General features: G+C 42.7%; 1 protein-coding gene across 12 annotated transcripts in view; it reads right to left on the bottom strand.

Moving 5' to 3' along the window:
- Window positions 1-4,215: 4,215 nt before the first annotated feature.
- LOC119011037 (adhesion G protein-coupled receptor L2-like) overlaps window positions 4,216-24,117 on the bottom strand; it is a 93,504-nt gene continuing 73,602 nt past the window's right edge. For 6 of the 12 annotated variants that reach the window (XM_037083775.1, XM_037083778.1, XM_037083779.1 and 3 more), the window contains 10 exons: window positions 23,737-23,910; window positions 21,509-21,718; window positions 20,320-20,540; window positions 19,498-19,564; window positions 16,458-16,549; window positions 14,860-15,028; window positions 13,434-13,562; window positions 11,388-11,484; window positions 10,206-10,331; window positions 4,216-6,304 (listed from right to left, as the gene is read on the bottom strand). In XM_037083775.1, the coding sequence (XP_036939670.1) occupies window positions 5,439-6,304; window positions 10,206-10,331; window positions 11,388-11,484; window positions 13,434-13,562; window positions 14,860-15,028; window positions 16,458-16,549; window positions 19,498-19,564; window positions 20,320-20,540; window positions 21,509-21,718; window positions 23,737-23,910 (2,151 nt within the window). In that variant the 3' untranslated portion in view covers window positions 4,216-5,438. Of the gene's footprint in view, window positions 6,305-6,904; window positions 6,959-10,205; window positions 10,332-11,387; window positions 11,485-13,433; window positions 13,563-14,859; window positions 15,029-16,457; window positions 16,550-19,497; window positions 19,565-20,319; window positions 20,541-21,508; window positions 21,719-23,736; window positions 23,911-24,117 lie in introns of all 12 variants that reach the window. The other 6 variants (XM_037083780.1, XM_037083785.1, XM_037083781.1 and 3 more) reach the window with 3 other exon arrangements.

Raw genomic sequence — 24,117 nt, 5'->3', positions numbered from 1 at the left:
CAGGACGCAAACACTATGATATTTTTCAAAAAGAACTAATTAAAACAGAAACAGAAAAACAATGATATGCAGTAATTAGGAGCAAACAAACACAAAAAAAAGCTCCTGTGAGAGATCATGAAAAGTTTAACTGGGGTCCGCGGGTGCTCCAGTCGATGGAGCTGAATAACATATGCAATATTCATCCCAGATATGTAAAAGTTTAGGATAATCCATGAAATTATATGTGTACCTCAGAAGCACACACACATTCAAGTGTATATAGGCTACATGCAGTCAGCACACACTCTGAATTTTCGGCCGTCCGCTGTGATCTGACTTTGAATCCAGCATCTTGTTTGATGTCTTTTTGATGATGGACATGAAATAATGTCCAAATCACCAGAGGCTGCAACATCAAACGGATTCAAATGAAAACACGGTAATGTCTTCTCGGACTGAGCTTTATTGCGCCTTCATTTGCCACTGCCCCATGGAAGCTGGGCTTTGACTGCGCGTAGATAAAAGATGAGTCGATAAATGAAGCACTTTCATCTCCAACAAACTTTGACAACTTTTTTTTTTTTTTTCACTTGCAACACAAACACTGCATGACTAATGCGCCGCATCATAATATAATCAGATAATCACAGAGGGGAAACGCCAGTGGCTCATTGAGGAGTCAAAAGGTTGGTGGTTGTATCTTTGACGAGGATAAATGGCGGGAAATCATCGCAGCAGGATAAAGAGAGTCCAGAATGTGATGATCTTTAAATCAAGAATCCCCTCCACCACCACCACCACCACCAACAACAACACCACCACCCAGTCTTTATGGGGAAAAAAGACGTGATCATCTATATATTGTTCAATTTCAGGATCCAATGTTTTTTAAGATAATGGGGTGAGGGAGCTAATACTGAGCACAGGTGACTTAGTGATAATGAACCAATATATATGCATCATGCAAAACCGATCCTTATGCTCGGCTAAGGGATCTCAGCACATTCATTCATCACGATTTTGTCTGTTATGAAAATGCAGAAGAGGAAACTTCCCCTTCCTCGAAGTGACATCACCGACGCCCCGAAGGGGTTAGTCTCGTGCGAGGCCGATCTGCGGGTGTTTATAATAAAGAAATTCTTGCAAGACATTGCCGGCCCGCTCCTGGTGGAATGTGAGCGGGGTCATTGACTTTGCATTTAATTCAAATCCATCTATAACTGAACAGAAGCCAGCTTTCTGTATAATTTACAGACCGGTGCAGGCTTTTGGACGGCTCTGTGTAAACCGAGAGGCTGATGTTCAAACAACAAGGCAGACAGCCCTGGTGGACTCAGAGCTTTGCTTTGGCCTCCGTGTCAGTCTCATGACAGTGAGCTGGCACCCAGCTCCGACTAATAAAAGTGCACCACCCATATCCCTCAGTGACTGCATGTACTGTTTGCCTGCTGAGTGTGTGTGTGTGTGTGTGTGTGTGTGTGTGGTCAGTCAGACTCCTGGAGAGACACGGATGAAAGACACCAAATCTGCTGAATCTGTGATGTGTCTCCTCCTCAGACGATGTGCTGCAGTTCAGCACATGGAATGATTTAGACACTGATGAGCAATGATTATGGTACATCTCATTAAACTTGCATAATTACTGTCATAGTGTGTTTATAAAGTGACAGTTAAAGGATTAGGCTGGCGCTATTCTATATTTTAGCTACTGTCAACAGTAGAACAAAACAATTCATAAACTGATTGTGTAGCCCAAGCCTGATATAGCTTCTCCATCTGTGTCACAGACACTGATGGTTGTCCAAAAGCTATTTACATTTCTTCTCAGTCGCTTTGGCACAACCGTCAAATGCCAATCATCACATAATTATGATTAATTTGATCACAAAATTAACTGCATTTTCCTGTCGCGCTCGTACAGAAATCAAACGTAGGAGGGCAAATTTCTTCAGATATCCAAAATGGTGTTTATCAGCTACGTACCATATTGACATTCTGACAAAACGTTTCATATCACATTAACGTTACGGGTTTATGACTTGACTTTCATGTCATGAGGTGGAGGGGATGCTGGCAGAGGCTGCCAAGCCAAAGACCGCAGTTCAAGACTACGTTTCAACTTTTCTAAGTGAGACACTGCTGGATATTTTAAAGAAGACCTTGGAAAGATTTCCAACTTTGTTTGTGGCCCTTGAAAGACGATCTTTTACCAACCCTAATCAAGTGTTTTTGTGGCAATTAACCTGACTAGACAGGACTGTCTCCACATAAAAGCGACGATCTTGTTTTGCACACTGAGATGCAAACCTTGAATTTAAATGATCTATATACCTAAGAAACAAAGAAAAACAGCTGCTTGCTTGTTTACACTTGTGACCAGGTTACTGTTCGAGGAACTCAGTGATTTAACTGTGTAGGCTGCTAGCTTGGAGGTTGTAGCAGCAGACAGCAAAAGGTGGAAGGCTTTATACCAACAATCTATATCTGGCGAGTGAGACTAACACAAACAGCTCGACCCTGCAGAATGTTTGCGTCATTCAATATGTATTTGCTTATATAACTCGGCTGAAACAGGATGTGTATCACAGGAATTCTCCAACATTATTATTTTCTTTGTAACATCTCAATCTCGTGTCAGAGGAGCGGGGCCTGGTGCAAATAAACGTCCACTCCCGATCCACTCTTGAGAAAAGCGCAAGGCGGAGATGTTGGTTCATTAAATATTTATACTATATGTTACTGATGCCATAGATCATAACTGTTTACATGTATTGCAGAACAGCTAAGCCACTGGCATTTGTGCCCAAGGGTACATTTATAAAGTTGTTCGGTAGAATGAACAACGATCAAAAATTAGGCATGTTTATCTTCATTTTATAAACAATAGCAGTAGACAGATGTTAGTTATATCAAGCAGTGATGTTATTAAAATTCTGCTTTGTTTAAAATTATTCAACTGTACTGCGAGACCCCGAGACTGTCTGTGCTGCCGGCAGACTACGGCCTCCTTCCAGTACCCACACTGCTATTCAGTATGGCAGAACATGATTAAGTGCGCCCCAATGTATGTCATAATATGTTGTATGCCAAAAATACCAAGATGTCCTTTTGCATCCGATCGCATTTTGCAGTACGCAAGCCAGAATGATTTTCTGGCTGTTCCGACCAACAGTCCTCGTTACAACAGAGGATCTGTCACATCGACTGAGGCGGTGACAGAGCACAGGCAGATTTCAGCTGCCTCCCAAAAGTCTTACTTCCCAAAGTCTGCAAACTGCAAAGGAATGTATGAACAAAAGGCTCAAGTTACGGCGAAATGACATGACGGAGTAGTACGTCCCAAATACGCATTCTGCAAGAAACATCACGTACATTACATGCATCTTACTTAAATTAAAAAGAAAAAAGTTTGAGATGTAAAGGTTGCCACATCTAGGGCATTCATGACTTCTACATTTTAGTAGTCATCAGTGAATCCATCGATGAAATAGTCGATGAATCAAGGGAGTTTTATCATCAACTAGCGATGATTTATTCTTGCCAAAACATCTAAAATACAACCAGTATCTAGGCAGGATCAACCAGTGGATGGGTTAAACATCAACATATTATTTTTGTTTTTTTTTTACGTGGCATAATGTAGAAAATTATTGTTTAAACAAAAACATAACTAAAGCTACTGTATGTCCACCTTCTGTCATTATGATGTCACATATTACAGTGCTAAAATCTCAGACGAGCGATCAGTCTACACCGATGCACAGCGTCACTTAGTGGTATTGATGTTCCACTGGTCAATTATTCTGTGAAACCTGGAGCCGAATCATCAGGTCAGGTATCCGCCATGTCTCGCTCTTTCACACCTCATCATAAATGCCCCAGTCTTTGCAGGAAATAAGCAAACATAGAAACTCTGCAAAGATCTTACTGAAAACACTATGACCTTCCCAAAAAACACTATACATTCTTGTGTTTGCTTAGAAACAATCTAAAGTTCCCTTCTGTTGACGTGTGTTATTTTGGCGGAAGTAAATATTGGTGACCAGAAATTAAAGACAAACATCGTCATCGGGAGCTGATGGGTTAAGGGCTTTGAAAGTCACACATTGTTAGTTTTGGTCTTTTCACGGGCTTTGTCGACAAATTTTAGAATATCCCCAGCTTTTGGTCATTTTCCTACATAAAGGGATCACAGTGAATCTTCTAAGCAAAGCGTGAATAAGCAGCCAGACGTCTGCGAACAAGAAAAAATTTCACATTTATTTGATATCAAACAGGAGTTGAATTAAATATCAGCTGATGATGGGCTCTTACAAAAGAAATAAAATGAACCTAATCAGTGCTGCAACAACTTTTTCACACTTTCCAACCATGTTCTTTTTTTTTTCTTCTGTTTTTTTTTTTTTTGTTTTCTTCTTCTGAATAGTTCAGTTAATAAATTAATTAGTGTCAAAGGACAAAACATGTCCGCAAAAACTGCACAATCGCATTGACACGAACAGAAGTCCTCAAACCTGACAATTTTCTTTCAAGTAAAATAAATTACACAAGTTTTCCAAATTCACCCCGAATCTGTGCATGGCCTGGTGTTAACAAATATACTACTGGCAAAAAACTCATCATTCATGAAAGCAAAAAGCACTTCACAAGCAGAGACGTGAGCATGACTTCATATGGACTGATATCTCTCGAAACTTTTTTTTGTTTTTTTTTTCATATTCAAACATACTACAACGAGTCAAGTGTGAGAGGAAAAAGCACATTTCCACCATTTTGATTAACCTTGTCTGAAGAATCTTATTAACATCGAAAGGGCATTACTACTGAATGGTTGCCGTTTCTTTTCTTTTTTTTTTTCTTTCTTTTTTTTTGTTGTTTACTTTTTACACTAGTGGTACAGCAAAATATATTTTCTTTAGCTGTTACTTTGACAACAGTTAAATGTGCAATAGAGAAAATATAAGGCCTGAGTCTGAATTAGTGGTTTCTTAACTTTTACAGTTCCGACTGTGTAGTGGAGCCACACTAGTTCTAGTTCTGTACTTTCCTCATGACTATAAAGACCCTGGTTCTGCAAAGTCCCCCAGGAATATGACAGGAGTTTCATAGTTCTTTGCTTTGAGTATTTTTTTTTTTTGTATCCCTTATTCATTGACAGTACAGAACAGAAATGCCAGACGTCTCTCTGTCAGGGCGGCATGTGTGTCGTTCTCCGCACCTCTTTTAGTCCAACAGCAGAGCTTTCACAGTCCACATTTGTCTGGCCTGGGATGGACGTGTTTTGTGTGTTAATGAGATTTGTGTGCAAAAGTCATTTCTTCATTCCTTTTTCCCACCCAACAACATTTCACTTCCTGTCCTAACAGGAAGGGCATGTTGAGTGCGGAGCCGGGCTTGCTGGCTCTCTTGACATCGACTGAAAGGACCCATCTGTTAAATCCTATGCAAATAAAGACTCAGAGGCTGGTAATGAGCTGCATTTGTCCATCGGTGGGCGCCTCTCCCTCCTGTGCGCAGTCTTCATTGTTGGGTGGGATGATGCACCCGTCGCTGGTGCCTCGGTTTATGTGGTAGTAGGACATGGGCTGCGGCGCATCACCGAGCTCGGGCATGCTTTTATGATACGCATCCTCGCCTTCGCTTCGGGGTGAGGGGGAGAGCTCCTCCTCCTCCTCCTCAGGGGGGTACGGCGAAGCTGAGGGCGAGGGTGAGTCTCTCAAGTTTGGCATGCTTGTGTAAAGGGAGTCTCTGTTATTGTTGGGTGAATGGGAGCCCATGTCCTCCACTGCGGTAACAGTCTCAGAGCCATGGCCACCCTGCCCCTCCAGGCGCCTGGGGGCCTTCTGGGCGCTGTAGAGCAGGGAGTGAGTCCTCTGGGGCAGGAGGGGGGCCTCCAGCGCCTCCTTGTGGTGGGGGTGCAGGAGCAGCTCCAGGGTGGCGTGTCCTCCTCTTCCACTTCCTCTCTGGGGGGATGAGGCCTCGGCGTGATCCGCCACGATGGCGTCATCCTCGCTGCCGCTCCCACCCCCGCCGCGGTCAACTGTCACTCTGGTCTGGGGAGGCAACGGTCTGTCCCGCTCCCTCTGGGCGTCGCGACCTTTGGGGGCCACGCGGGGCCTCAGGTTGTTGTGGACAATCTCAGATATGATCATCTTCTCAAAGGCGGCATCGTCCAGGTTGAGGCCCCCCAGCTCACCCGGGGCTCTGACGCCCACGGACTCATAGTCGTCGTCGCGCAGGGAGTAGCTGTTGTTGAAATTGCCATTGAGGGGGAGGGTGTCCATGGCGCTGATGTCCCTGCTGTTGCTCAGAGAGTGCTGTCCTGCAAGAAAATGCAGAAAGAGTGCATGAGGTATGATTTCATGCCTTTAAATAGAACAAAACAGTCTCCACCACGCCATTCACACACAACTTGATACTGCTCAGGACACTTCACTCTTGTGCTCTTTGATCTCTGGGTTAATTTTAATTTTATGCAAATGCAACAAGTTTTAAAATTCAAAGGAGAACCCAATTAGCTACCCACCATGTCCATCCTCATCATAGCTGAATATCATCATAGCCAATCTAAGCGATTATCCTGAACAATATTGGAGAAATGAGAACAAAAGATGACTTTAAAAACTTAAAAAAATATATATATTACGAGAAGACGGCATACAGGAGCTGATGACCAGGTAACAACACAGCGGCATACAGAGAGCGGCTGACTGGATGGGAGTTAAATAAATAAATAAATACAAGCTGATGAGGAAGTGTTGTGACACTGACGATGAATAAAACATTCCAGCCGTTAAAGAAAGGCAAGACAAAAGAGTAATGTCGAACACAGATGGCCAGCCACCTCTCTGCACTGGGGCCCCACAAGCACAGCAACAGCCCCGACACACCACGAACAGACAGGCACGGTGCAATGACTCACTTTGCCACCACTCACATCAAGTGTGTCTGCTCAGGCTATCTGGCCTAAGAACAGCTGATGTGCAAAAAAAGTAAAACAGATGCTTTCTTTCAATTGCAGCAAGAAACAACAAAATCACCGAAATAAGACAAAAGTGGAAGCTCGTAACATCCAACCGGGATTCAGTCAATCCAGCTCGGATCGTGTCCTTGCAATTAACTGTAATTTAGCCCACGTGATGCTTTGCTCAAATTGTTGGAGGTGGGCGGAGAATGACAGCGAAATTACGTGTTTTAACAGTTTGAGTGGAGCTAAAGGACAAACCAAGGACAACTGAATCCTGGACTCAGCAGGTGAAAGGGTTCAGCAGCAAGCACAGTCTTTATTTCAAAACAAAGAGTAAAAGAACACATCCTGACAAAATCATTTCCTCCTGAATGACACAAATACATTTTTTTTTTTTTACCCCCTTGCAGAAGCGTAACGTCTATCACTTTTATGTGAACAAAACACACACACACACACACACACACAGATCATTTTGGGCGGCACTATGACTAAGCCCGAGTAGCAGGATGAAAGTGAAGGTGGGGGGCTAGTTTGATTTGATATGAGGATTTTATTCATTGGGTACACTCTGAGCCCGTGACATTTTGTAGGGTGGGTGGGGTGGGGGTGGGGGTGGGGGATGATGTCACAGACACTCGGCAAAAGGGGAAACTGTAGTCTTCGATTTCAAACCGACGTGTCAGAAAATGAATGATTTCAACTGAGGGGAAGAAAGAAAACGACATCAAAGACATTTCTAAGAAGAGTGATAGGAGCAAAAGGGCAAAAAAAAAATATATATATATATATATATATATATATATATATATATATATATATATATATATATATATATATATATATATATATATATATATATATATATATATATATAGGGAGGAGGGAAGATTATTAGACACTTCTCTGAATAGACCCCACTTCCAAATTTGCATTTGTTTATGCCCGGCCTGTAATTTTATCGCAGACAGGTATTGTCTACTGGGAGCAAGGGAAATGATGTGAACAGAATTCAACTGGACACGGCGACAGCTGCACTCTGGGAACTGTTCCAGCGGAGATTGTTCCCCTTACCGAGTTTTTACTGCATCGGATGAACATCTGCAGAGTATTACTTAGTATTAATACACTTATAATAGAAGACACGCTCATCCCTTTTCCAGGAGCTAAGTGTAATGACTTTAGCAGGCGATATGTTGAAGTTGACAGTCTCTCCGCGCGCATTTCATACTTGGTTGGTGATCTTCACACCAGGTTTTGACGTTTGTGTGTCACTGCGTTGCCTGCTAGCCTCAAACTATTTTCCATATGTTAAATCTTTGAATTTTCCTTCCTGCTTTTTCCTGATCTGCCTGTTCAGCGGGTCGCCTCGGGGGAAGAAGTGTTTTCTACAGGTAGAGGAGAAGCTTATGTCGACATTCAAAACCTGCTAATTAAACATTGCTCCATTTATTTATTTATTTAATTTTTTTTATCTGTCTCTGGTGCTCTCCTGTGTTAACGCGCAATTATCCTTACAATAATTAAGTAGGTAAACATTTTAGGGCAATAAAGCACAAGCTGTCTGCACTTCTGTGTCGGAGCTGCTCGGCTGCTGCTGCTGAGCTCTCACACACACACACGCAGGGAGGAAAAAAAAAAAGGCTAAAAATGTCTTTGATTTTCTGTGAAGACATTGTTTGGTCCCAGCTCTGCTTCATTATCTCTGAGTGTGAAGAAGTCTCATTGTGCTGTAAGCAACCTCGCGGTACAAAACAAAGGCCGGGCCCAACTGCAGAAGGTTAACGCTATATGTTGCTGCACATCCTCTCCTTACACACGCTCTCCATACCGCTGTTGTTCTATATTCTCTTTTATCATCAAATGCCTGTGAATATCTGAGGGCTATGACTCTGCCCGCATTGCGTCATGTGCTTCTGTTTTTTTTTCCTCCTCCTTTGATTGGGGTTTCTTTTGCTCTGCCAGTGAGGAACTAGGTCACCATAAACACTGACATGCTTTAAATCAGTCTAATTCAAAGTAAAGAAAATGAATGCAGGGTGACAACGTGAATGATTTGAACTAAAGTGTGAAGCTCATATTCAACACAGAGGAATTCCCAATCGACTGCTCGGTCAGACGAGATAAGGCCTCACTGACGTTTATCTCCTTCTGTGTTTACAAAGGAGGGAACTTGCTCCTAGATAAGAACTATTGGTAATGCAGAGAAGGTGTGAATGAAGAACAAAAGGCAAATCTAAAATAATTATTCTCAACATTTCTCAATGCATGCTGCATCACAGCCACAAACCATTTTTTCATGTTTTTTAATTAGTCATACACGTGAAGGAGAGAGTAAGATGAGACAATCGCTGCCGCCCTCATATCTGTCCCTTATCATGAAGCCAGAGCCTGTTGGTTAGCTTAGCTTAGCACAAAAACACCAAAACGGGGGAAAGAGCTAGCCTGGCTCTGTCAAAAGGCTTCTGAAGCTCACTAAGAAACACATTTTGTCTCCTTTGTTCAGTTTGAGTAAAAGAGATAACTACGGCGGATGATGTGCTGTGACCAGCAACTTCTTTGTGTCTCTGTTGGTTTGCTTACAATTGCTCAGAGCCTAGAAGTAGTCTGGCAGCAAATTGTTGCTTTTGTATCGATCAAACAAATTAGATATTTGTTAATATTGGAGCTTTAAAAGCTAGCTTCAGCTCGTCTCAGCCAGCCGCTTCCCATAAGGACCACAGCCTGTTGCTTTTACAGTCTGGTTTTGGTACAAATTAAACAAACATGATATAACATGTCAATAAAACTTCACTTCTACCAAATTAGCTCCACCGGTCTTGACTTCCAGTTCATCATTTTAGCTGACACCAAGAATGACTGGCTGAAAGGCCGAATTGTAGATGCATGATCTGTATTTTGGTATCCTGACCCACTACAGTTTGCACTTCATGTCAAGGAAGAACCTGCTCATTTTGGTTTCAGGTTCAGAACCAATTTGTCATCGGTTTAACAGATTAGAATTATGCGTGCAGACCGGACTGTTCAGTGTTGGTGAAAACGGGGTAATGGTGAGCTTCAAAGATTTTCGTACCATTTTAGCTTTTTGTTCCCCAGTTTCCAGTCTCTCTGCTAAGCTAAGCTAACTAGCTGCTAGCTGACATGACACGCGAGCGGTATAGATTGTCTCATCAAACTCTCCCTGATAAGATGACAAGCCTAACACACAAAAACACAAATCTGCGCAAGAATAAAAAGGTGGAGGGTGGATGTGCACCTGGGGAGTGAAAGGCCGGTGGAGAGGGGGTGTTGCACACCACAGTTTCTGCCAGCAGGTTGTTATAAGGGTTAGTGTCGTGGGTTCGGAGGAGAGGGTTAGTTAGGAGGTAGTTGCCAGTCATCCCTGAAATAACAGGAAGAAGAGAGAGAGGGAGAAAAAAATCAGGAGGGAAAAAAACAGTTGTGGAAAAAAGAGCTGGAGGTACTGTACCCCATGGTCTGCGGTGGTGCGCTGGGTAGCTGTCGACATAAACAAAACACTGACATTCCCTGTCCAACATCTGACACCACAAAAGATGTATGACCTCCAACACGTCTGCGTTCTATTACGGACAAAGCAGCCGCAGAAACGCTGGTCACAGCATGACATTATCCAAACAGTCAGATGATGTAACTGACAAACAGTATTATTATAACAAGTGTTGACCAAGGCCTGGCAACACAATCAACTCCAGTGTTTACTTGAGACAAATTTATCCAAACAACCTCATCCAGCGGAGACACTAGACAAAACACGTCTAAGTGGCCTGTCCTGAATTATACAGTATCCCTATCATCACTTGTGTAAATCCTAAAGAATGTAATAACTATCCTCTGTCGTTTGGACGGTTCACTGAGAAACTCTGGCATGTGTGTTTCTTTAAAAAAAAAAAAAAAACTAAACTAATTCATAAGTACAGCCAAATCTGCGCTGGCACAGTCTGGAGCCTGAGCTTCACGAAGCCGGGATGACTCCCAAAAATCCGCTCTGACCTCAGCCTGACTTTGCTCATCTCCACCCAACCCCTGCATTCACGCTGACAATCAGTCTCGAGTGAAGAAGAGATCGGAGGCTGCGTCACAGTCGGCCTCTCCAGTCAGGGTCGTTAGGACCTGAACTCCTCGTCAGGAAATGTTTCATGCCACCTCTTTTTTTCTGTCTCTGTTCCACTCCTTTCACCTGATCCCTGTGAAATGCCGCAAAAAAACCGCTCTGATTCAGCGGCGGCATTTAACACCGTTCCCTCCACTAAAAAGAGAAATGCGACATTGAATATGGTCTCATTTTCCTCTTTTCTGAGCCGACGCAGAGCCTTGTAAGCTGCATCCACTGAAGTGTTTATTGTGAATTCAGAGCTTCATCACAAAGAGAATGGCAAATGTGTCTCGTCTAGTGGCGGTGGAAGAAACGCTTGCTTACCCTGGTTGAGTGTGGAGGTGCTGTTTATGTCTCCCGAGATGAAGGAGGACTCCGACTGCTTCCTCACAGTGTCGTTCCACATCCGCCTTATGCGGCTCTGGGTGGAGAGAAAGGCAAAGCATTGATCAGTACTCGACATGGTGCCGCTGTTATTTAAGGATTGTGACCCCCCGAGGATCAAGTGGCTAAGCGGGATCATGATTCGAACCAAATTCTGTAGACAAGTTTCAACTCTTGGGTCACCGCTTGAGAACACAATGGTGCCTTTAATGAATACTCAAAAAAATCTCATAGTGCTGTAATATGAGGGATCAGCGCTGTGAGGCACTTTCTTCTCCGCTACAAGACACCCAGAAGTGCTTTTAATATAGAATAGACTAGAGACCGGTATGTTCAGTTGAACTTTCTTATGTGTTCTGAAATTCTCTCAGTTTCTCTCTTTTCAAATCGGTTTCAAATAGGCTCTCGACAATGATAACAGGTATAAAAGAAGATTAAAAAAAGAAAAGCTGAGACACACTTCACTAGGCTGCAGTGCATGAAAAGTTTCACTCCCGTCTCCTGACAAACAACCTTGGCAGCCCTGATACTAAAGCCGAAAATCACAAAGGAAAATCAAGTGCTGCAGTGAAATCTCTATTTCAATGTTCAGACTGTGTGTTTAGCTGAAAGAATCAAAAGGCTTGGCTCTATGATTACAATACTCAAGTGAAATAAACAGACAGTTTTGAGTCCTTATTATCAGTCACTCAATACTTTCTGACTTTACTGGCCAAGGCCGTTCACTCTTCAGAAGCGAAATCTTGAAGGAGAATGTGGACTTGCACTGGCAGGCTTTATCGGTGCTTCAAACATTGTTCTCCACCACTGGAAGACTCGAGCAAAAGCTGTTTCCGATGAATGATGGACGTTAATGTCGGATATCGAAAGGACTTTCATTTACCAAGGGAAGTCTGGTCTTAATATTTAATGGCTATAAAGAAAGAAACATAATGGATGGAAATATTTTCTACATTTTTCTTTTTTTATGAAAATGTCACACTTCATTTGTGTTATGTACTTCTGTAGTATTTTATTTGACTCTCTTTCATTTCCTGAATATATTGATGTGGCTTCCTTCTGTTTGTATTGTAACATGCTCTTCACTGATTTACATTTTATCTTGTCTTGCATTATGTTGTTTATATGCTGGAAAAAATAAAAAACAGGGCCATCTGGACACTGTATTTCTTTAATGATTATTATTTTTTTATTTTCTTACAAAAATGACACAGACCACTGTAAAGTTTGGGACTTTTTGGGACTATTTTTAACAGCAGATGAACATTCAAGTGTTGCCCTCGTGGGTGATTTCACCACCTAGCTGGTGTATCTTTGATCAGCTCAAAAAAACTGCAGTATCCATGTTTGTCCTAATGAAGGAACATGTCATCCATTGCAACAGTGCTTCACATACAGCCAAATCAAGTTGTTTTTGGTTTTGATTTTCTGACGACAAAAAAAAACAGAGAAAGTCACAGACCAGGATCTCTCATATCATCACATAAACCTGGAAATAATCAGAAGGTTTGAGGATGGAAGAAATATGTAAAAGTGTCCAAAGTCAAACTGTTAATCGAAGCAAAACTGGGCTTTCTCTGTGTCTAATCAGTGGCTAGACTCGTCTTCTAAGGGGGCACTAACTGACTTAAAACACTTAACATAAACTGTAGGCTATCTGTTGCACCCCAAGCAGAATCAGGCAGACCCAATGTGACCACCCAAAAAAGCTCTTTGGATCGTTGTCAAATCCTGCTGGGACGACATGAGTCATCATGTTTTGTACAAACTTGTGGAGTCCACGCCAGATTAGGTGCATGCTGTCATTAAAGCAAAAAGGGGAACACAGATTAAAAAGATATTCTTACATTTATGGGGATTTTCACTGGAATTGTTAAGCTGATATTATATTTTCTCATGAAACAAATGTAAAATAGAAGTATCTTGACAATTTTCTAAATCATTAACCCTCGTATATCAGATTCCTGGTGGCATTCATGTACACACCTGTGTTGCGGACGAGTAGCGGGCTGTGGATCGAGATGTTGCTGTCTTGGCTGAACTGTGGGGACCCTCCGGCGGCAGCGCACCGCAGCACTGGGACTGACGGAAACATTTGCTGTACTCTTTGCGGACCTGCAGAGGAACAAGTGGTCAGGACGGACTGAGGACACAGACGGCGACACAATCTGTCCCTTGAGAGATCCTTCCATCCTCCATTAGCTATACCCACTTATCCTTGAGGGGCGAGAGGCGGGGTAACACCTTGGACACGCCGCATTCACACCATTCACATTATTCACCCCTAGGGCCAATTTAGAATCGCCATTTAACTTAACCTGCATGTCTTTGGACAGTAGCAGGAAACTGGAGGCCCTGAGGGGAAAGCGAGACTGGGAAAAGGTGCAATGCTAATCACTGATAATTCTCACTATGGTATAAATTAATTTGCTCATTCTTTTCTCAAGTAACTGTTTTGTCTATAAAATGTCAGGGAAATAAAGTTAATCTCAAGGCAACATTTTCAAAATGTCTTGATTTGCCTCAACAGTCTAAAACCTTCAAACAAAGACAAAGAAAAGTAAGAAATCCTCACATTCTAAAAAGCTGAAATAAGAGAGTTGAGTTTTCACAAGGCTGAAAATGAATCAGTCAATTAATTATTTGTTTGCTCTGAACAGTTTAAAATTGCACTTCCAAGGTGATTTCTTGTCATGTCATGTCATGGTCTGTAACCGCTTTATCCCTTTGTCAAGGGGTCGCAGGGTTTGGTTGCTGGAGCCAATCCCAGCTGTATCCGAGTGAAGGCAGGGTACACACTCGACAAATCGCCAGCTAATCGCAGGGACACTTCGGCATGCAGCCCAGCTCAGCTCGGGGGAGCAGGGATATGAACCAGCAACCTTCTGATCACTAGCCGACTTGGGTGATATCTTTAAATGTCTAATTTTATCGGACCTTCAGTCCAAAAATCAAAGAATCAGGTGTGTCGCGATACACCAATACTGACAATAATTGTGATAGGAAATACTGCTTTTGAGTTAATAATACACATACTGTAAGTAAATAACACAACCTTGAAAATAGTTTGTATCTTTCTGTTCTTGCTTTGTCAAAGTAGGTGGCAGTTATGCAACTACAGGCTGGTTGCTACCCGGCATAATCCAGTTGTGTTCACAACAAATTAATTTGACCGATCTTCTGTCTTTATTTCTTTATAAACATAATGAAAATATTGTTGTTGTGAGTTCTTTAGAAAATAGAAAGGGAGGCTTTTTCTTTATTTCCCGAAATGATCAAAACAGCAAAACCTCAAGTGTTTGGTTTTCGCAGTTTACAAATGACTTATTAATTTTTTCATTTGAAATCCAAAACTGACTGATCGAAATGACTACTAATAATTTCCTGAGAGTGACAGAGGAGGACATTTTACCTTTTTCTGCAGCAGACAGTGGAAAATGAAGATGAACATCCCTTGCAGGGTGTTGAAGATAGTGAAGAGGTATGCCATCACAATGGAGGATTCATTGAGGAAGAACAAGCCAAAGGACCACGTGAGCCCCAGCAGACAGAGGAGGGCGAACGCTCCCAACACCCATGACCTGCAAAAAGAGAAAGATCGATATTAACGAGTGAAACGGCAAAACTGTGGCAGAAGTCATCTTTGCTTGGTTTGACGTTTCTCTCCTCCTGGTGAGCAGCTTGTTAAAAAGACAAAAAACAAACAAACACCCCTATTTGCTATTTTCCCTCTAGACAAGCTGGCCAAGGGCAGCATAGTGCAGAGATGCTGATGCAAAGTTTCAACAGTGAATGTGCTTTCTGCATTCGAGACGTCAAAAATATGTTCTCCCTGTCTTCCTCGCAGTTGCCGATCAGAGAGACTGCGAACACAGCAGGTTTCCAGGAAAGCCTAGAAGAAATAAGATAACTTCACAGCCACTTTCAATGACGACGGCTGGCCGTTATTGATACAGAAGAGAGAAGCCAGCCTCCCTGTGAGAGACACGGCGAGCATGCAGGGAGGAAGAGGAAGAAAAGGGACGACAACATATCACATGAGAGAGGATCCACAGAAAGACAAGAGACTTTCTGTCTGAATGATCACACAAATGCAACCAATTATTTCACTTTTTTTGACACTAAATACAAAGCGGTTTTGAGGTAGGCTCGTTAATGACAGATAATGAGTTTTGACTTCTTAGAATAATGTGTGAAATCCAGCATCCACTAATGCGGCTTTCAGTGTGCTAAAAACAATCCTGGAGAGCCCGATTCAATGCCTATTTTTTTTGGGTTTGGAACAAAATCTGAGTGGCAACCTAAAAATCATGCGCCCACATGACATGTCTTGGCCTTCCCTCAAACATACTGTTGAAGAAGAATCCAGGCACGGAAATGTACAGGAACCTGTCTTTTTTTATCGAGCCCACTGGAAGCAGAAAAATGAGGGTGGGAGGGAGGGGGAGAGGGCTTTTCTTTTCCATTTTTATCATCTTTAAATCTGTGATGCATGTGGTTGAGTCTGTCTTCCAAGGAAGCCTGTAAACTATGCCAGCACAGGAGCAAAGAGATACTGAAGGTCAAACATGCAGTTATGAAGAAATAGCAAAGGCAATATAACCCTGCGTAGTGCAAATACTGAAATCATGAAGTGAAGTAAAAAGGCAGCAGCTAAACGGGCCAAAATATAAATCTGAGAGGGGAAAATATAAAATATTGGTCCGGTCGGGTTTAAGAGAGGAGAAAATCAAATAAACGTCTTGGTCAAATGCAGCTTTTTTTGGGAGGGAGGCAGAAGCAGTAATGGTGCATATTATTTTTCTTTTTCACACATAAGTGACCCTCCCATCCTGTACTCAACACATACATAGACACACACACACACACACACACACACACACACACACACACACACACACACACACACACACACACACACACACACACACACACACACACACACACACACAGCGTCAGAGCAAGCAACCGCAGTGCGGCCAGCTAATCTCCCAGAGTGACACCCCTCACCTGATACCCCCCAGCCTGGATGAGTCAGGTTTCATGGAGGTGGAGTGCTTCACCATCTTGAACATCGTCACCACCAGGAAGATGACATTGACCTGTCAAAACAGACGCATATCAGGGGTTAACAGACTGCACTTAGACAGGCATCAAATTCCTGCTGCCGCTGTAACAGAGGGGGGGGGAGAATTCAAATACTTTAATTAAAGTACTAATAGCACACTGATAGCACAGACACTACAGAATATAAAAAGAGCTACTTGTGTGCATAGGAAAATTAACAAGTATTTTGCGTTTGATCATTGGATCATTATTACTCATTATTTAATGTATAAACAACATTTTAATGTTGTAGTTGGATGTAAGCTTTGGATTTTTGGGATCTTTAACAAACCGTTGTCACTGAAAGATACCAGCCACCTAAATAAGTCACATAAAAAAAGTGAAGAAAAAAATTCCTGTACCCGTCCATTTATCAGCACCAAAAATCCATGGTGTCTACTCTATCCAGTTTTCATGGAAAACTGTTGGGTAGTTTTGGTGTAATCTGGCTCACAAACCAACCAACAGACAGACGTGAGCAAAAACATAACCTCCTCTGAGATAGAGAAAAAAGGCCTGCATACTAGCAAATGCTCCCATGAACATTTATTACCTCCATGTGTTGTTTCAGGCTCCAGTCCTTCTTCAGACTCCATTTGTCATGTCTAAAGATCTGTCTTCTATCCTGTGTGTGTACTTTTTTCCTTTCAGTGTGCACACTTCTGTATTTTATTTTTTTATTATTTTGCATGGAATGGAATGTTTCCATGAAAAAAACTAAAACAAAACAAAAAAAACCTATAATCAAAATGGTTGTTTATTGATTTTCTGTCAGTCAACCAATTGTTGCAGCTCTACTTGTACCCACTGTATTATGTTGGGTGGTTTAAACATGACAAAGGATCATATTGAAAAAGCTCTTTTGTGTTTTGAGTGTAAACATCTACAAAGTAAAGACACTAAGATAGTCACAGTGGGGTAAAAAGAACATTTCTGCCTGAAATGAAGTGGAGTAGAAGAATAAAGTTAAAAGAAGAAGACGTCCTACAAGAACGTCAAATGTACGTGTACTTGAGTAAATGTACATAGTTTCATCCCACCACTGGTTGTGAAGCCCTGTCGTTCTGTTTCACATCGACGTGGCGTACTTCTCAATCTTTCGTGGTTTTGGCTCAATAGCGAGCACCACCACCAGCCTACCTTTACTGAGAGGAAAAAGAAAATGTAACGCCTCAGTGCAGATCATAAAGCACGCTGACTCCAGGTTAAAGCTTTGGTCTGCTTCACACAGCTCTGGCCTTCACCATAAGTTTCTCTTCCATCCTTTGTTTGACATTACAGTCAATCCCAGAGTGCAAATCCACACTGAATATGAGAATGTATATCAGCTCAAGTCCAAACAGAACTGATGTACCGCGGACAAAGAGCTCGGAGACGAAAAGAACGGAGCCCAGTGCCATATTTTAGAAACAATTTTTTACTGAGGCCAGGAAAAACATTTAAGTGATTCAAGCCATACATCCAGAAAGCTTTCCATGCTCTCAGGATGTCTCTCTGTAAGCACTGCAGGGCCCATGGCCACCGAGGTAAAGGGAGGAGATGTGCTTCAATTTGGCCTGATACCATTTCAAACATTTGAAATGCATTTCTGTAAATATTAAAAGTAAAACAGAGAATGAATCTGGATTATTTTTTTTCCGCTATTAAAAATATCTGCTCCCAGCGACCCTTTCTTACAAGCGTGACCAATTGTCTGTACATGAAGGGAAACGAACGGCGAAAAGCGTGAGCTGGCAGGAAAACAAGGCAGAATGATCCCCATGTTGTGTTCTCACTGCGTCACATACCTCATTTTCTCATGTCTTTAAATGGAATGACAACATGACGAGTGGAAAGCAGATGGAAACCCCCAAAAAAGAAAGATGGAAGGAAAACAAGTGGCTAAGAGGACAGAAAGAGGCTTTTAGATCACAGCTTAGAGTAATGGCGAGTTATGTCTCCCAGCCACTGGGGCCGATTTACGTCCGCATGAGTCGAGTGGCTGGAGATGCATTTAACACAGCCGCAAGAGATGACACAGATCCGATGAGACAGACAGACAGACAGACGGACAGCGAGGCGAGGCGGGGATGCACTCTGCAGAAAGCTGAGGCAAACTACATATGGACCCCCCCCCCCCACATGCCCAGTCTCTAAGGGACTGTCCTCTACAATATTCAGGTCTCCGGCTTCTCTGCCAAATCCGGCGCGAGAAAAAACAACGCTGCCGACGCTGCACTTCTTTGGTTTTACATGTATTTACAGCCTATGGACAGATTTACATGTTTTGTTTAAAGTACGCGCCTATATGGATATACCATGTGTTTGTTCAGGACTGCGTGCATGCATTCCTGCATGCATGTGTCTTAAATGTGTGTGTGTGTGTGTGTGTGTGTGTGTGTGTGTGTGTGCATTGTGAACACCCAGCACACCACATGAAATATTAAAAGGTGAAGATGGAGATGTCCGTGCGCCGGGATTGGCTGGGGATGTGTCATGATCCTCAGCAGGGCTATGAGCTGTGGTAATGGTTGTCTGGCCCACCCACTCATTACTTCCATGTTCACCCCCCCCACACACACCACCACCACCGCCGCCGTTGCCACCATCACCCTTGTTTTCCCACTGAGCAAATGACCTTCATGCCTGAGACGATTTCTCCTCCTGATTGCAGAAGGGGAGTATTTTCTAGATGTACAGCAAGAGGACCAAACAGCTTTAAGTTGTTGCCGCTCACCAATTCTGATTTCAGAGGATTTCATAGCTGAGTGGACACTGATGTCCTTGTGTCAGCTATAATGGGACCACTTTCCTTTCATGCAAATTGATCGAAGAAAGCAGAGCTAAGAGGCTGACAGCACGGACAGAAAGAAAATCTATGAACTGTTTTCAAAGCTTTTCTTCAAAAGGAAAAATATATATATATAAATATTTATCACACACATGCACGAAAATTACAACTCACCAGGATTATGAAGGTTACGGGCCCGATAAAGCTCCAGATGAAATGGTTATCAACCCTCAGCCAGCATCTACGGAGGGGGGCAAAAAGGTGATATTCAGTTCATTAAATCATCTCATTGCCAAAACAAAGTTGTGTCTCATCGATCAGGGCCGAGCAGAGCTGGCAGGATGATCGGCCGCAGCAACAGACTCCTCTGACCACAGAGTAGAAAACCCGACCTTGAAGGAGCGTTGGCCTCATGCCACGAGAATCTGCAGTCTGAAAGCCAGTGGTTATTGGACTCATGACTTCACAGTCTGCGAATGTCTACAAATGTGGGATGTCGGAGTGTGTACCTAAGACTCTGAACAGTAAACAATGTATTGTAGATGCCTGGAGAATGAATTGCAACTCGGCCTGTGTTTATCGCCAGGAAACAGAAACGAAGTGAAGACTACAGCAGTAAAAATGAAGTTTACTTAAATCCCATAAATTAGAGGATTGCAGGCTCGCTGCTTGGATAAAGACCAGCAGAGAAGTGCATAAACTTTTAACTGACAAGGCGGCAATTACCCTCATGCAAAGAATAAAAACCCAGCAGGCCAGTGCGGCTAGCCGGTGTATTCATTAATGTTGCGGCTTTGCTCGCTGCCTCTTCTTTTAGCAGTGACAGGGTGTAAATTTGCTAGGGGGCAGAGGTGGACTATTCTTTGTTATATTACTATCATTAGCACATACATGCACGCTGTGTGGTTCTGTCATGATGGGGAGACAGGAGGACTAATGCTCCTGATTTTAATCCTGCAGGAGAAAAATGAATCTCTGCAGATACGCCACACTCACGCTCTGTGTGTGCCGTAGCTCCTGTAGTCGATGGCTGCCGAGATGCCCACCACCACAGCTGGGATGAGGTACCCGGAGATGTAGTAGTACTTCCTGCGGGAGAACTCGCTCTCAAACACCTCGACCAGCATGAGGTACAGCTGCACACCCTCCAGACACATCCAGGCGAACGCAGCCAGGAAGCAGAAGTGGAGGATGCCGGCGATGATGGAGCACACCAGCTGACAGGAGGACACATGCAGGCATTAGACACAAAGGTAAGAGGTCGTTCAGAGGGGAAAATTTGGGGTTAGTTGAATCTGACGTTTCACAGTTACCCGGAATGACTTTTCTTTTTAAACTTGCTCACCCAAAGAGTTGAAAAGTTCAATGAGCAGGATCACATTGTCTCTGGGATCAAGTGGTGACTCTGATTAAAGCTGCCCTAAATCAATATTTTTAACTGGATGAACAGGAGAGAACTTAATTACAAGCTGGTGAACAATGTGGAGCGATCAGCTGCTTAAAGGGCAACTCCACCAATTTTACAAATTGAAGTGTGTTTACAGTCTTAGAGAGTTTAATTTGTGTGTTTTTTTTCTAACATCGCTAATTTCACAAACAGCCCAAGAATGACATTATAGTATTTGTTAAAATTAATAGTTGATGAAAATACAATTACTAGTCATAAGAGTACAAACACTCATGAGAATTTGAGACTGAGCATCTCATAGGAATCTAAATAGTACACATCCTGTAACTATTCAACTAATGAGCTGGTTAATATCACTAGCGAACAAACAGCATACAGTATTATACACAGGCCTCTCTGGCATCAATGGTCAGTCCATTGCTACAATGCACATTATGTAACTATGATTTGTTCGAAGCCATAGAGGGTTAATTGAGTTTCAGATAAGTTCACAGTGTTGATGTAGGAGAACCGTGTATAAAATCGTTCGATGAAATTGTGCAGCCACAAAAGAAAAACATCCCACCTATATATCTTCTGCTCAGAATCAGCATTGCACATCCTCAAGTGTTAGAACATCAGATACTGAATAAAAGTGTGGTATTTTAAACTTTGAGGCCTCTTGAAGAAAAACTGAAGGAGAAACTCGAGTGCTTAAAGGTTAATCACAGCAGATGAGCCCATTCATCATCAGCGGCACGAAAGTTAACACCCTCGGCGCTATAATTTCCACGGTACCTTTGGTTCCGTCATGTTGATGCCCACGAGGTAGACGAGCTCGCCGATGAAGAGGTTGAGGCAGAGGTTTTTGTGGATGGTGTTGCGGTCACTTTGCAGACCTCTGAAGAAGCAGAAGGTGAAGAGGCTGATGGCGAGGCAGACGAGGGACACGGCGATGCCCATCCGTGTGATGACGGTGAGGAGGAGCTCGTGGACGCTGCCGTCGCCCTGCGGAGAGACAGACTGACCTTCAGCTCCATGCTTTTCATAATGATTGGTGGCATTAAAACAGATAGAGCTACACTTGTTGAAACAGTTATTAACCTGTTGGAAAACTTGATGAATTGAATAAAGCTGAAATGAACATGTCTGAGCTGTAGAGTCTTTAAGTCTGTATGTGTATTGAGACATTTCCTTTACGTAATCAGTCCTCCTGTTTATACAAGTTAATACTGTACGTTGCTGATATTACCATTGGTATCATGTGGTATCTGTCTTCTGGCTGAGTTCTACAGCATGTGCCTAGTACACTGTCCTAAAGATAGCTGGCGAGTGTTCGCAGTGTTTGCTAGTGCAACAAACTAGCAACCACTTGTGGGGGCAGATGATTCGAACAACAGTTGTGTTGTTGCGTGATTTCAGTGGAAGCAGGAGACGTGGAACGCAGACATTTAGTGGCTAAATTCTATCAGTAACACCTGAATTGGCAGTTTTTTTCCATTTATGATTGTAAATGCAGACGGGTTGGAGTATTGGACTGTTGGTTGACCAATCATAGCAAAATGAAGACATCACATTGGGCTCAGGGAGATTATGATGAGTATTTTTCACAACACAACAGTAAATGGATTGATATTGGGAATAATTGTTAGTTGCAGCCCTATTCGGAGCTAAAATGAGACCTCATCAGTCTGAGGTGACAAATGAAGTAGATACCTTCCAAAGTTTTGTCTTTTAATTACAAAAACCCTCATCATGTTTCCGCAGTGTTTCCTTCTTGGGCTGCAGTGAGAAATAGTAGCAAAAGCAGGAATTTGAACAGAAATAGTAACTTTATATGATATCTACTTTATTTGTCTGACTCAGACTGCTGAAGCCTCATTTTAGCTTCGGGGAAACTCTGGAATGTATTTTTGCTTGAACAAGCACTGTGGATTTTGTCCCCTATCACTGCAAAGAGTCACACTGAAAGAACATCAGGAAGGGATATTTTCAATCAAATTTAACTGCACTGAGTAGAAACTGATTCAATTCCCACATGGGAATATGAATACTGTCCTCAGACATGAAAGATTGCGAAGCTATCCTTAAACCTGGTCATACCTGATGACATTTGACCCAAACAAAGATCACATGGTTGGGGTGCAGAAAGTGACAACAGCTGTAAAAATCTGCCAAAAAGAACCACGAACATGCCGCTTGACGTCGGCATGCGGTTTCCCTTTGGGGTCAAATCACGTCGTGTTTCAGGAAGTCTAAAAAGTGAGCATTTTACAAGACTCTCAGGAGGAAAATGTGGAAATAGCAGACCAGACCATACAAAATATAACTCAAGGACACGACGGCCTGAAAGTGAGGCAATTCCTCCTGTGATATTTGTAATTTTATTGAGGGCAGGAGTTGCATTTGAGGTGATGTGTAGGGAATCGGTGTGAGGCTAATCCTGGCCTCGGGGCTCTGGTTTCAAGCTGTGGTTAAGGTTGAGGTTAAGACAGATGACAGGGACAGAGTTCACGAGTATAGACTTATTATTAAATGAACCACAAACTTATCCTCCACATTTAATACTGGCAAGGTCCTTTCTACACATGATATTTATCATGTAATTGGATTGTAATTGCATTCTGCGGCCAAATGGATCCTACACCACTTCAAGAGGGGTGGAAACACAAATTAGAGCTGAGGTTATGCATTTTTTTTCCCCCATGATTCTCCGGGACATATGCATGGAGGAATATTAGACACGGACCATAGGTAAAATATAATTAATCCTGATAATGGTATGGCACCTCCTCTCCTGATCCACAATCTCGCTCTTTTAAAGTGACAGTCCGCTTCTTTCTCTCCACCTCTCCCCCCTCCTCCTGCTGCCCCTTACCTTCTCCTCCAGCAATAATCTAATTATCTCCACTGAAATGCCATTCTTGTTCTTGCCGTGTGTGCACAAATCTATCAGCGAGACGGAAGAGCAACTAACCGAGACAGAAAAATAGCTTGTGCAAAACCACACGGAGAGGGCCACTTACCACATTTCCCCGATGAGCCATGAGGATGGCGAAGTTGGTCAAGTGACTGCAGGAGCAAGTGGTGTGGCTCTTGTTGGTTTCCAGAAGTTTGCAGCCCTGAGTAGACCAGTATCCCATCATGCTGCGCTCTGAGTAATTCCAGAAGGAACAGTTGGGATTGTAGTAGTGCTCCTTCTACAGAAAAACAAACGCAGAGAGAAAAAATATATATATTAATCATATATGAACATGTGCTGCAATATGCATGATTGTACACAAACACACCTTGTATATTTCATATGTGTAACAGTGGGAAACAGGATGGTGGTGTGCCAGATGTTTCGATTTATATCTGCTCGTTTCAACAGCTAGTATCTGCACGCTTATATATCGTCAGATGTG

The sequence above is a fragment of the Acanthopagrus latus genome, chromosome 21 (genome assembly GCF_904848185.1).
Source record: "Acanthopagrus latus isolate v.2019 chromosome 21, fAcaLat1.1, whole genome shotgun sequence".
Lineage (NCBI taxonomy): Eukaryota > Metazoa > Chordata > Actinopteri > Spariformes > Sparidae > Acanthopagrus > Acanthopagrus latus.
This window is presented reverse-complemented; position numbering and strand designations above follow the sequence as displayed.